Source organism: Purpureocillium takamizusanense, chromosome 8 (genome assembly GCF_022605165.1).
Source record: "Purpureocillium takamizusanense chromosome 8, complete sequence".
NCBI classification, from domain to species: domain Eukaryota; kingdom Fungi; phylum Ascomycota; class Sordariomycetes; order Hypocreales; family Ophiocordycipitaceae; genus Purpureocillium; species Purpureocillium takamizusanense.
In genome coordinates this window covers 1,649,020-1,661,069 of record NC_063075.1, presented here as the reverse complement: position 1 = coordinate 1,661,069, position 12,050 = coordinate 1,649,020, and the positions used below count along the sequence as shown (strand labels likewise).

General features: G+C 59.3%; 1 protein-coding gene across 1 annotated transcript; it reads left to right on the top strand.

Annotated features, from left to right (window-relative positions):
• Positions 1-8,643: 8,643 nt before the first annotated feature.
• Positions 8,644-9,762, top strand: PCL1 (PHO85 cyclin-1; the record flags this gene model as incomplete). The annotated part of the gene is made up of 1 exon (XM_047990151.1): positions 8,644-9,762. The coding sequence occupies one exon, from the start codon at positions 8,644-8,646 to the stop codon at positions 9,760-9,762; it is 1,119 nt and encodes a 372-aa protein (XP_047846157.1).
• Positions 9,763-12,050: the final 2,288 nt, after the last annotated feature.

The window sequence follows — 12,050 nt, the reverse complement described above, 5'->3', positions numbered from 1 at the left end:
AGGCGTACTGTACAGTATACGAAGTACGTAGTCATCAACAGGGCTGTGACCATGTCATGCTCTCCCGCTTCTGTCTGTGCCGCAGAGTCTCATAGCGAGAGAGTCCGTCCGACCTGAGATGTTCCCCCCCGTAGCTCGCTTGTTGCGGGGACCTGCCGGGCGCTCCACAAGCCGTCGTCACACCTCACAAAAGTCGATCGGGCTCGGTTATCACAGACAGAAAAAGCACACACGGCGGCGGCAGCAGCAGCAGCCGCCAGAGACATCATGAACAGGGGTTCCGGACCACCAAGGGGCCTGGCGGCCCCCCGGACGAAGCTGTCAGGCCCCACGGTCCAGTCCAGTGTTCCGTCTGTGTGTAAGACCGAGCAACATGAAGAAGCGTATACTGTACTGTATGTAGTACAGCACAGCCGTTCGTTCAGCTGTGGGGATGTCGTCGGCTAGTAAGTTAGTGGTACCGTAGTGTGATCTGAGGGAGATGCCGCTAGGAGGTCGTCGGTCGGTGGTGGGTGCGACGGAACCACGGTCTAGGCCGTTGCCTGTGGGGGAGGGCAATCGCAAGCAAGCAACGCTGTGCGAGATACGTCGGGTGGCGGCGAGCAACAACGAACGTGTGAGTGAGCAATGAATGGAGAGGGGAACCACGAGCTAGTAGTAGCACAGGTGGCTTGGAGCATTGACGGTGGAGTTTGGAGCAGAGCACCGCACCGCACCGCACCTTGGCTGACCTTTCCAGCAGTCTGACACCTTCACTTGGAGCTAGCAGTACATGTGCTATGTAGCAATCAAATCTATCGTCGTCACCGCCCCTGGGAGGCAGCTGCAGACCACAGGCCAAGCTCGACAGTCTTTGGCTGGGGCTGTAGCAACGTAGCCGAGAGAGAGCGAGAGAGAGAGAGAGAGAAAATTTCACCTGGTCTGGTCGCTCGCTGCAATGGGCGCATGATGAGGCAAGCAAGGGAGGGAAATGTGACGGTGCATCATGTCTCCCCACTCACGTCCCCGAACAGGTACGAAGTATCTTGGTTATATGTATGTACGTCCGTCCTCGGGAAGACCTGTCGCGGCCGCGCGGGCGGCATCGGGCCAGGACGAGTCGGGTCTCGGGACGTACGCACGGGACCGGGACGGGACTGGGGAGGGAGCTTCAAAACGTGTGGCGCCAGTGCGTGCCCGCCCGGGGGGGTTGGAATCTGGGGTCGAGTGACCGGCCAGCAGCCGTCAGCTGGCTTGCTGGAGGACCACAGCGCCACCTCCAAACCTGCTGGTCGGTCGGTCGGTCGTTGCCTGTCTCGTCGATACGGGCCAGGGGTAGCCAAGTATGTACGTGGTAACTAGTTGTGATACTACTGTGAAGTAGTACTAAGGTAGTGGTGGTGGTAGCAGATTGGTGTGTGGCGATCCAGCAAAAGAACGGACTCGAGGTGGTCGAGAGTTGCCGTTGCCATCCCATGGCCTAGTGGACCGACCACCAATGTCATCTCATGAATGGGGACTGATGACTCGGCGGAGTGGAATGGGCAGGTCTGGGCTGCCGAAACACTCCCCGCTTCCCCCACCAGACGCAGACATGCGACGTGCGACGTTGCCGGGTGGCTTCAAAGTTGTGGCATCGCTGCTAGGTTACTACTGCTCCGGATGGAGGCTTGGCCCTGGAGCCTGGACCAGCAGAGCCGAAAGTCTGTTCTTCTGCAGCAGCAGTGCCGGGGCAAAGCTTGATGGGGTCGCCGACATGAGCCTTTGACCCTGAGGGAGGCAGAAGGGGGCCACAGCCACTTCGGCCGTCCCGGTGCAGGCGTGCATCAGCCACACACTTGACGACCTGAAAATGCGAAGAAAAGAGAGATCGACGGGCATCGCAGCCAATGAGCAAAACGGTTAGGCTAGTATCCACCATCGAAACCTGCCTGCCATCCTGCCTCCTTTCTTCCGTCCGGATGAACAGGCGTGTGTGTGTGTGTGTGAGAGAGAGAGAGAGGGAGGTGGTGGTGGTGGTGGTGGTGGTAGTTGTGATTAGTTTGCAGGCTCGGACACCTGAGACACATAAAAAAAGGTGCCTCTGGCGTCGCAGGTAGGCGGGTGCCATGGCGGCAGTGGCGGAGCAGTGGAATAAAATCACCACTTGCCATGGAGACCAACGATGGCACCCGACAAGGCAACACGATGACGGGCAAAAGTTGCATGCGCGGAGACGGAGAGGAGGCGATATTTCGGTGCAGTGCACACGCCCATGGACGAAATGTATGGGATGGTTGTGCCTCTGCGGGCTGGCCCTTGGCATCTTGGCCCGCTAGCGTCACGTAACGCTAACTCTATGCGTTGACTTTAGTACCTCACGTTAGTAGTCTAGTAGTATATGCTGAGTGTGGGGCCGCTGCAAAAGACTCCCTTCTCCCTGCGTCCCCAAGTCGCAAAGAGTCGACGACGGTGCATATCACACATGGTTCATCAGGGGTCTTCTTCATCAAAAAAAAGTCCAGTCCAAGGGAGGCTTGGTTCACGAGCCGTGTGAGTGTGTCGCGGGCTTGGCTCAAAGGCGAATTGATTTGTCTGTCGCTGTCTGCCTGTCTGTCTGGCTGATCATCCGTTGCCGCGCAGCGCGCCGTCATTCCGGGGGGCGGGACGTCACATTTCTATTCCTCCTTCCTCGTGTAGGCACGATCCCATGTCACCCTTGGCAATGGAACTCGCCGAACCGAAAGCGCCCGAGCATGAGCAGCCGGGATGCAACCCTTTTTTTTAAGAAAAAGGGCCACGATCCAGTGAGCTGGGCGCCATTCATCAATTTGCCAAAAAAGACCCCCTCCCCACCCCCAAGAAAAGAGAGGCCAAGAGGAATCGCCGTAGGTGCACCAACCTGTCATCCGTGTGTGTGTGTGTGTGTGTCTGACTTTCCCATTGCCATGTGAACGTGGCCGTGCCCACCCCTTTCCTCCACCATAACCATAGCCTTTTGTGTGTGTGCGTCCATACCAGCGAGAGGCGGGATGATGCTGCGGCGGAGAGAGCGTGCTAAATGGAGGTGCCTTGGACGTGCGCCTGCTGAGTGCACTTGGGCCCGACAATGGCGGCGGGGTGCTGAGACATGGCGAGGGCGTGGGTTGACGCCAGGTCGCATCATGAAGGGTGTCGCGAACGGGCCCGACTTCCAAATTGGCCGACGTGAACCTACCAAGGGAGTAAAAGTAGTACGTAGCGTTATGAGTACGTTGTCATCGACTACGTAACCGCAACTCCGTACATGACCAACTACGGATTCCAGCTCGTGAATCTGTGACAGGTCTACGACGCCCCCGAAAGAAGACGAATGAAGATGGCTGCCGTTGGGCGGGCGGCAGCTGTCCAGGCGGTCATGGCGGAGACGGCGCCGTGGCTTAGAGTTGAATCGGAGTGATTTCCATGATTACCTATCTTTCGACTTTGAGCCGACTCGAGGGCGGCGGCACCTCCCGAGTGGCTCTTTCCCAAGGGAGTCGAGGGCATGGTTCATCAGTTCAATGGCAGGGTCGTGGAAGATGGGCCTTGTCCAGGGGTCCAAATCCCCCCTGCATTGGCTCCGACGCTGCAAGCTCAACGACACCACCGGCCGGCGACAGACAAGCCCGCACGCAGGACGGAAGAGGTCTGACCGCAAAGGCAGGCGACGCCATTACAAAATATGCAGCTTGACGATCTACTCATCTTACTTTTAAGACGGCCAACCCGGCGGACTATTTGATCGCTGCTACAGCTTAATGATGCCGTGCCGCGAGCCTTTGCCTGTCTTAGTCGCCACGTTCACGAAGCTGCACGCACTTTGGATTCCCAGACATCCTGCTAGTACTAACCTCTACGGTTCTGTGAAGGAGGTTAGTAGGCACGAGGTCTTCACCGCTGACCACCGACTGCGGACCTTGACCGCATCAAAGGGCGTTTTATCATTGCGTACGGGCAGCGACTCCTCCTGCCCTCGCTGGACGCTGGTATTGGGGCGCCAGGCTGAAGCCGTCCGCCCCCTGCATCGGACGCCATGCAAGATCGAGTGGCTCGCAGGAGCCCCGGCTGTCCTGCCAAAACGATGTCGAGTCGTCATGTCACGTACAGACCGTACAGTCCGTACTTCGTAGTGGTACATCAACATTCAAGCCCAACCATTCGTGATTGAGGCTCTCCATGTACGTACCCCGATTGCTGCCCAGTTGGCCCCGGCGTCGAGCGCAACCCTCACACGCCGCCGGGCTATACATTTTGGCTGCGTGCGGTCTATCACTTGCATCAAGCAGCCGGGAAACAAAAAGCGCCCGCCGGCGTGAAGCCTGCCCTGAACCAGCCAACCAGGAGCCCGATATGCAAGCAGCAGCAGCAGCAGCAGCAGCAGCAGCAGATGGATACGGGCACAAGAATAGCAGCCGCATCCAGTGCAACAAACACGACCTTTGCCAAGCTAGGTACCTACCTACCTACTTCGTACATACACTCCTGCAGATGACAAGGACGAACAGCGGCAAGTGAATCCCAGCACAGCCTCGCGCCCCAAGGGGCGGCCTGCGGATTGCTTCACCCCAAGTCTTGACGGCCGACACTCGGACACACACGGACTGGTGGGCGGGTGCGGACTCGCCGGATGAGGATGGTCGTCTGCATGTGAAGCTGGACGTGGGGGGAAGGGGGACGAGTAGTTACTACCTATGAATGCAATGTGCAGTATTGGCTCCCAACCCAGGCACTGCCATCCATCCAGGAAAAAAAGGAGAGTCTCAGGATCGGATGGGCGCCGCGTTTCAAGGCGAATGAACTGGTCGCGTTTCACGATGCAGAAGCGCCTGACCAATGACATGGCTCTGGGGGGTGCCCTCCACGGCGCTGGGCGGTGGCGATGCCACAGCCAGTCAGAGGCGGGCGACACGCCGTCGAACGGCGGTGGGGAGTGGCCTAGCGTAGGTACCCGCAGTGGGCAGTACGGCGGGATTCCCCCCCCGGTGGAGTCCTCCAGCTTCCAGCCATTCCCGCCAGTAGTAGGTTCCCAGCTCCCCTGATGATGATGCCAGGCCCCTCCATGCCCTGGCCGGGGGGCGGGCGACACGCTGGCACCACTGAGAACGGGTGGGCCGAGAGAACTACATCAGGTCGAGGCGGTTGCAGACGTTTCGTTGGACGACGGCGGTTGCGTCAGCGCTCCAAAGATCCAGGGCTGAACGCACAACGGGCAAAGAAAACAAAACAACAAACCACGGCTGGCCACTGACAGCCCAGGCGGTCCTGCTCTTGTCTATTTCCAGGGCAAGCCGTGGCCTGGCCCGTGGCCCCCGTCCTGTAGAATTGCCCTCATGCGTCTACCGTCTGAGGTAGAGATGCAGCGCGAACTTGCATGGATCTGGCTGGAGCACCACGCAACAAAGGTCCATAAGATCCCATCTATACTGCAAAGCAAGGCAGGCAATAAACTGCCCAGTATTCGGCTTTATTAAAGCGCCCTCTCGCCCGCCCGCCCTGGGCCCCCATCGGTCGAGCATTGTTCTTCCTGGCCTGGTAACTAGTCTGTCCACTAGAACGGCCCTTGCGTGTCGAATTGCCCCATTCCATCTTCTGCCGGGACAGAGGAGGAATTCCAACCAGCGCTGCAGTTACAGAGAACACTACTATTGGCAAGGGAGCAAGATTTGACCGGCTTGTCCCCATTTCCCATTTCGGCGCCATTGTCCCCCCCCCTCTCTCTCCCCCGCTCCCCGCCCTCGATAACGACGACAACGGCGACGAGCACAGCACGGACGTCAAGAAACGATATACCACCAGACCGAACAGGGCGCCAAAGAAAACGGCCCCTCCTTACCGCCGTCCCCATCTCCCAACGCCGCCAGCCCACTGGCCGACGCCGAGCTCGACCACCTGCCGCGAACAGAAAAACGGCCGGGCCGACTTTTTGATTTGCTTTGCTTTGCTTTGCGTCTGCAGCTGCACCGCACGAGCAGTAATCGAACACACAAAGGAAAACGGCCTGCAGGACCAAGAGCACGCGGCGCGCCCCCTTTTTTCCTTATTCCTCGCTCGCCCCTAATTATCGAACCGGGGCTGGCCCCATCCTCGTTCGATCAAAGTGCAAGCCAGTATTCGGTGCTGGATTCCAATCCCCTCTCCCCCGACCCCTCGCCTCCGCTTGTGCCAGAGACGGCAGGCCACCGCCAACCTCCTCTCACCACCCCCCTTTGGTTCTTCCTGCCCGTCCGAGATATTAGAAGCAAGGGCACTGAGGCTGCTTGGACCGTTTGTTTCTATATAACGCCGCATCCTCTTTGTTTGCAGAGAGGCTATTGTCATCCTCCTTTGCATTCGTCACCACCGACAGCTTGCTTACAGGGGACTGTAACTACACTACACGCCCTGACAGAGGCATTATTACGCACCTCACTCACTCCCTTCCCGCACGCACTTCACTGGGCGGCAGCAGCACAACGCACAGCACAGTGCAAGCGCCACTGGGGACCCCCCCCTAAGAGTCTGACACCACACACACCGTCACACGCGGCATCAAAAGCACCGCTCGCAAACCCTGCCGTTTCGCTCCGCCCGCGACTTTGCTTGTGGCATCCTCGCGCTCATTAAACGGACGACGCCATTTTTATCGCATCGCTTCGCGATTCAACGGTGCTCTTTTCGCCTTCGCCAGACGCTCGCTCTTTCGTTCGCTCTGCAGCATTGAACAAGCCTCGCCTTCCACCACCAGTCTAATTCTTCGCTTGTTTCTCACGCACACGACAGACAGTCGCTTGTTGAGCAGCAGCAACAGCAGCCAGAAGCAACACTTGCACGCACGCAGCGTGCATTAGAGGAAACAAAGGAGAAACGCGCCAAACCAGACGACGCCAGTCCCAACGGGGGCGATAAACGAGATCGCCAGTGGTCGTCTCAAGCGCACCGACGCAGTCCAGCGCCTGCAACGCAATCGTTCCTATCGGAAACTCACACTCTCGCTCGTTCACTCGCTCACTCACTGCCCCGTTCCCTCAGCTCGCGACGCTCTTCCGCCGGCTCGGAAGGCTAACTTAACCCCCCCGTCTGCTCATCGGAAGGCACCAACCAGCGCCACTGCAGCCCTGAAGCGGAGCTCCAGCGAGCCACCTCCGGACTTTTCGGCAGCCACGCTCAGCGTCCGCAGGCCCAACCGTTTGGCGAACTCGACTCGTATCGAGACTTGACAACGGCAAACCGCGCCCCAAGCGTTGTTGTTGGCCTTGTTCGTCGTGCAGCTTGATTAAAAGGCGACCAAAGTCCGTTCGCTACTCGCGACTTTTTTCCTTTATTCGAAACTCGACGTCAATTTTCTTTTTTGCTCCGTCTCACGCTCTTTGTGTGTTGCCCAAGTCGTCGGCATTGACGGCTTCTCATCATCGCCTCCTCAGCGCACGGCGCAGCTGGTCTCCCCAGTCACCTGACTCGCTCAGCCAGGTCTCGTTCTTTGAGAGGCACTCCGCCCGCGCTCGCAGCGCAGCACCCGAAAAAAGCCACACGGCGCCGTCGGAGCCAACCCACCAGCGGATCGCCCCAGCCACAACCACGAATCCAGCAACCCCAGTTTCCTGACCACTTTGGGAACGACAGATTCGCGTCCTGTTCGCCACCACCACAGAACCACCGCCGCCCGTCCCAGCATCGATCCGTGGCTGACTCTTGCGGTCGGCCGTTGTTTGCCGCGTCCCGACCTCCCGGTATCTCACGTTCGACGCAGTCGTCATCACTCGGGCGTCTTGGTCGGCCGGCCACCCGACTCCGCCTGCATTCTCCGTCTCGCTTCCCGGTGAACGGAGCCCGCAGCATTGCTCACGCCCGCCTCCCTCAGGTCGAACGAGTCGTCGGCATTTGGACCCGCTGGCAGTCGCACACCCCCTGCTGACAGATCCCCCTTCAGCCAACTCTAAATCGCAACTGGCTGTCGAGCGATCCCACCCCCCTGCTGGACCCAGACCCCTGTCGGCCTGGCCGCTAGTTGCGATCTCAGCGGCCCTCCCACCCCCTCCACGCCTCGTGGTCCCCGGCCCAACCTTGGCTTGGAACCCTACCCGCCTGAAAGGGTGCAGTACCTGCGCCCCTTGGCCCCGGCCGTACCGCCTCCGCTGCCCTAGGCTGTCTTAGGTACCGCCTCCCTTGGCCCACCCGCGTACTTCGTGTCGCCCGGTCAGGTCCCTCCCATCCCTCCCGTCCGCCCTCACGGAGCCATCCTGAGGACCCCCTGCAGCAGCCACCGCAGGCATCCCCCGCTGCCGCTGGCACCCGGCGGTCGCCCCCCTGTGGCTCTGAACGCTCCTTGTGGACTCAGCCTCGTGCCCCCAACGTCACACACTGACGAAAGCCCACAGGCCTCGTTGCTGGTCACTTGTCCCGAGCCAAGAGGCCACATGAGCCTTGGAGTTTGCCCTCCCCTATAGTACCTCCTACGTACTCGTATCCATCCCATCCCATCCGTTCATTGTCTGACATATCAATCACTCGTCCTCCTCCCTCCCTTCCTTTTCTTCCCCTTCCCCATCCCATCCCCCCCCGCCTCGGCTCGAGAGGCCAAAGTCTTATAACACATCGCCGGCCCCATCCGCTTCCTTGTGCCGCTGCGATCTCGCATCCCCCCCCACCTCAACTTATACCGACCCTCGCACAAGGCCGTCGACACCCATGCCCAAGATGGCTTCGCGGCATCTCACCATGGACGAGCTCAACAAGGCTGCTCTCGAGCAGTTTGTCTACCAGCCCGTCAGCCGCGAGATGATATCCTATCTCGCCGACGCCGCACACAATGTCATCACCTGCGACTCGACGGTCCTGTCTCCGGCTTCGTCCAAGGGCCAGGACCTGCCGCCGACTCCTCCCAGGAGCCCCTCCGACTCGCGATCCGCCCGACCTGTCGAAGACGGCCTACCGACGCTCGAGGAGTTTATCACCCAGCTCGTCGTCTCCTCAAACGTCCAGGTGCCGACGCTCATGTCGACTCTGGTCTACTTGACGCGGCTCAAGTCCAAGCTGCAGCCCATGGCTCGCGGCCTGCGGTGCACCACCCACCGCATCTTCCTGGCTTCGCTCATCTTGGCTGCCAAGTATCTCAATGATAGCTCACCCAAGAACAAGCACTGGGCCAATTACACTCACATCAACACCGACGTGTACAGCTTCGGCTTCAACCGCACCGAGGTGAACCTCATGGAGAAGCAACTTCTCTTCCTCCTCGAGTGGGAGCTGCGCATCTCGGAGCAGGATCTGTACCGGGAGCTGGACTCCTTCCTCGAGCCATGCCGTATTAGGATAACCGAACGACACGCCCGCAAAATGCGTCAGCGGGAAGAGAAGCGCCGGCAGCAGGAGATTTACGCTGCCGCCACGCGCTATCCGAGCCCCATTTCGTCTAGAGGCGCCTCACGGTCCCGCAACCCGAGCCCCGATCACCTCCGTGCCACGAGCGGAGGCTCTGTCACACCACCCGGCCTCACCTACAGCAGCTCAGCTAGCTCATACGCTTCCTCGATCGCCTCGAGCCGACAGCAGTCTCGCTCGAACACCCCCCTGGGATCGGATGGCGAGGCGTACTCGTACACCACCCGCCAAGGCAGCCTTTATGGGTCCCCGGTCGTCATTGACACCGACATGGCCAGGGTCGTCCCTGCGCCCTCGAGTGCACGGATGCTACCGTACGAGATTTCTGTCGAGCAGTACCACGAGCTTCACGAAGGTCCGGCCAAGAAGCGTCACAAACGGGGTATGTGGGGACGGCTACTCGGCGGTGCCGTCGCTGTTCGATGAGCGTGTAAACTCCTCACCCCTCGGGTTGCGGCGTTTTGATTTCATCACCCGAGTTCCTTGTTTCATACATTGCATCATCAGAAAGAAAAAGCATGGCGTTGCGACGGCGTTTTGGAGCGACTCGTGCTCCCCAGGACGGGACACGGGATCGCGCGCAGCATTGATACACCAATCTCATTTTCAGACATGTCACCACCGGCGGTTGCCTCTACACCTAATGCGTCCAACACAGGCGTTACAGAGATATCATGTGTGAACAGGTGGCAGGTCATCACACGGGCGTTAAGGATAATTTCTTTCTCATTTTTTTTGGGCTCGCTTCTGCATTTCCAGCTGTACCAGTGGGTAAGGGAATGATGGTTGGAAATACCTCGGCAGGGAAGGAAACACAGGAGTCGTTGGTGACGATGGGCAATGGACTGGATTTTACACGGACGAAGGAGGCTTTCCTACAGTGACTGCCTTGACTGGGCTGTGAAAGGTAGACAGATCGTTCTTCTAGAAAGACACCAATATAAAGAGCCTTGGCGGGCTTGCATGAATTGCAAAAAAAAACTAAAACTCTATCTCTCTGGTGACGCATGACTGCTTCGTAAGACCCTGCACGCAGCGCATGGTAACAGACAGCCTTGGCGATGGTGAATGACTCTACTACGTACTTGACGACACATCACAGCATGCCAGTGTCTGGTGTCAGTCAGCCTGATCACCGTGGTGCTGCAACTGGCGCGCCGCCGGACCGGCCTCCGAGCAACCGAGCAAGCCAGCCCCATGACTCCGAAGCGGCCGGTGGATTCGTAGCCCTGGAGGTAATGCTACAAGGTATGTAAGTCGCCGCGCCGGAGGCGCAGCCCCAGCCGGCGGGCTGGGCGGGCTTGCTGACTCTTTTTTTTTGTGGCATCTTACTTAGATTTTTGTCCGTCCCCAACCAGCGACGCAGCAACGCCCTGCACGAAAACGGTCAGGATAGCGAGAAATCCTATCTGCGACGTCCGAACCTTGAATCTGAGCTCATTTTCGCCTTATATTTTTGCCCTTTCTTTCTCTCTTCTATTCAATTCACGCACCCCCTCCCGTGCGCCCCTCCTCCCTCCCCACCTGGTCTCAGGCGGACGGGCGCAGTTTGGCGGGGGAGGGGAGGGGAGGATATACACACCCGACCCGCCACGGCTGCGCGCGCCTGCGCCTGGGATAGGTAGATTACCCATGTAGGAAAAAGCTAACCTTTTGGGAAGTGGTGGTGGTTGTTCATTACAGGAGGAGGAGGAGGAGGAGGAGGAGGAGGAGGAGGAGGAGGAGGAGGAGGAGGAGGAGGAGGGGGAGGGGGAGGGGGAGCCCCATATGGATAGATAGAGTACCGCCACGACGCATCAATCTGGCGAAACGACGGTGAAAGGGGGCGGGGGGAGTGAGAAGGAGGGGGCAAAGCAGAAGACGTCATGCGCGCTCACCGATAAGCCCGCCTCAGCAGGCAGGCAGGCAGGCAGGCAGGCAGGGCGTCAGTCAATATGCGCTTCGGCGACGCCCACGTCTATGGTATGGGCCCCCGTCGGCCTCGTCGTCGTCGTCGTCGTCGTCGTCGTCGTCGTCGGTGAGTCGGAAGCGCCGGCGGCACCCGGAGGAGGAGGAGGAGGAGGAGGAAGGGGGCCGCGCGGTGTATGAGCGAGCGGGCGGACGGGCGGGTGGCCGAGCTGTGCTTGCCGGAGTTGAGGAGAGTTTTCCGTGACTCGTGTGGCTACGCCCGGTGGCCTCGTCGACAACCGCCAGACAAAGACAAAGTCGCCAAGAATAAATGAATGCGCAGGAAGGTTTCACATAACGGCCGCGGCGAACGGGGGCTGCTTGCTTACACGTCGTCGTCGTCGTCGTCGTAGTCGCCGTCGTCGTCAAGTTCAGGTTGGTTGGTTATTAGTTTCCCGGCGACAGGGCTCCTCCCATTGTGCGCTGACCAACGGTCGGACTGCGCAGATGTACGAAGCACACACACACACACTCACACACACTTACAACACCGGTTTATTTGGAGCAGGACAGGGGGGTCCAAGGGGGTGGTGAATTTTTGACGCCGGCTGCTGGGGGGGCGATATAATATTCGCATGCACGAAAGACTGACTGACTGCACGGCGGGCAAGCGGCGGGCGGGCCTTTGATGAAGACCAGCGGGGGCGGGCTGCGTGGGACGAACAATTGCATGGACGAGCCTCACATCACCTCACCTTCCACCTGGCGGGAGCGAAAGCGGAAGCGGCTTCGGTGCCTGTGGCTAGCTAGTTGTGTATGTAACTAGT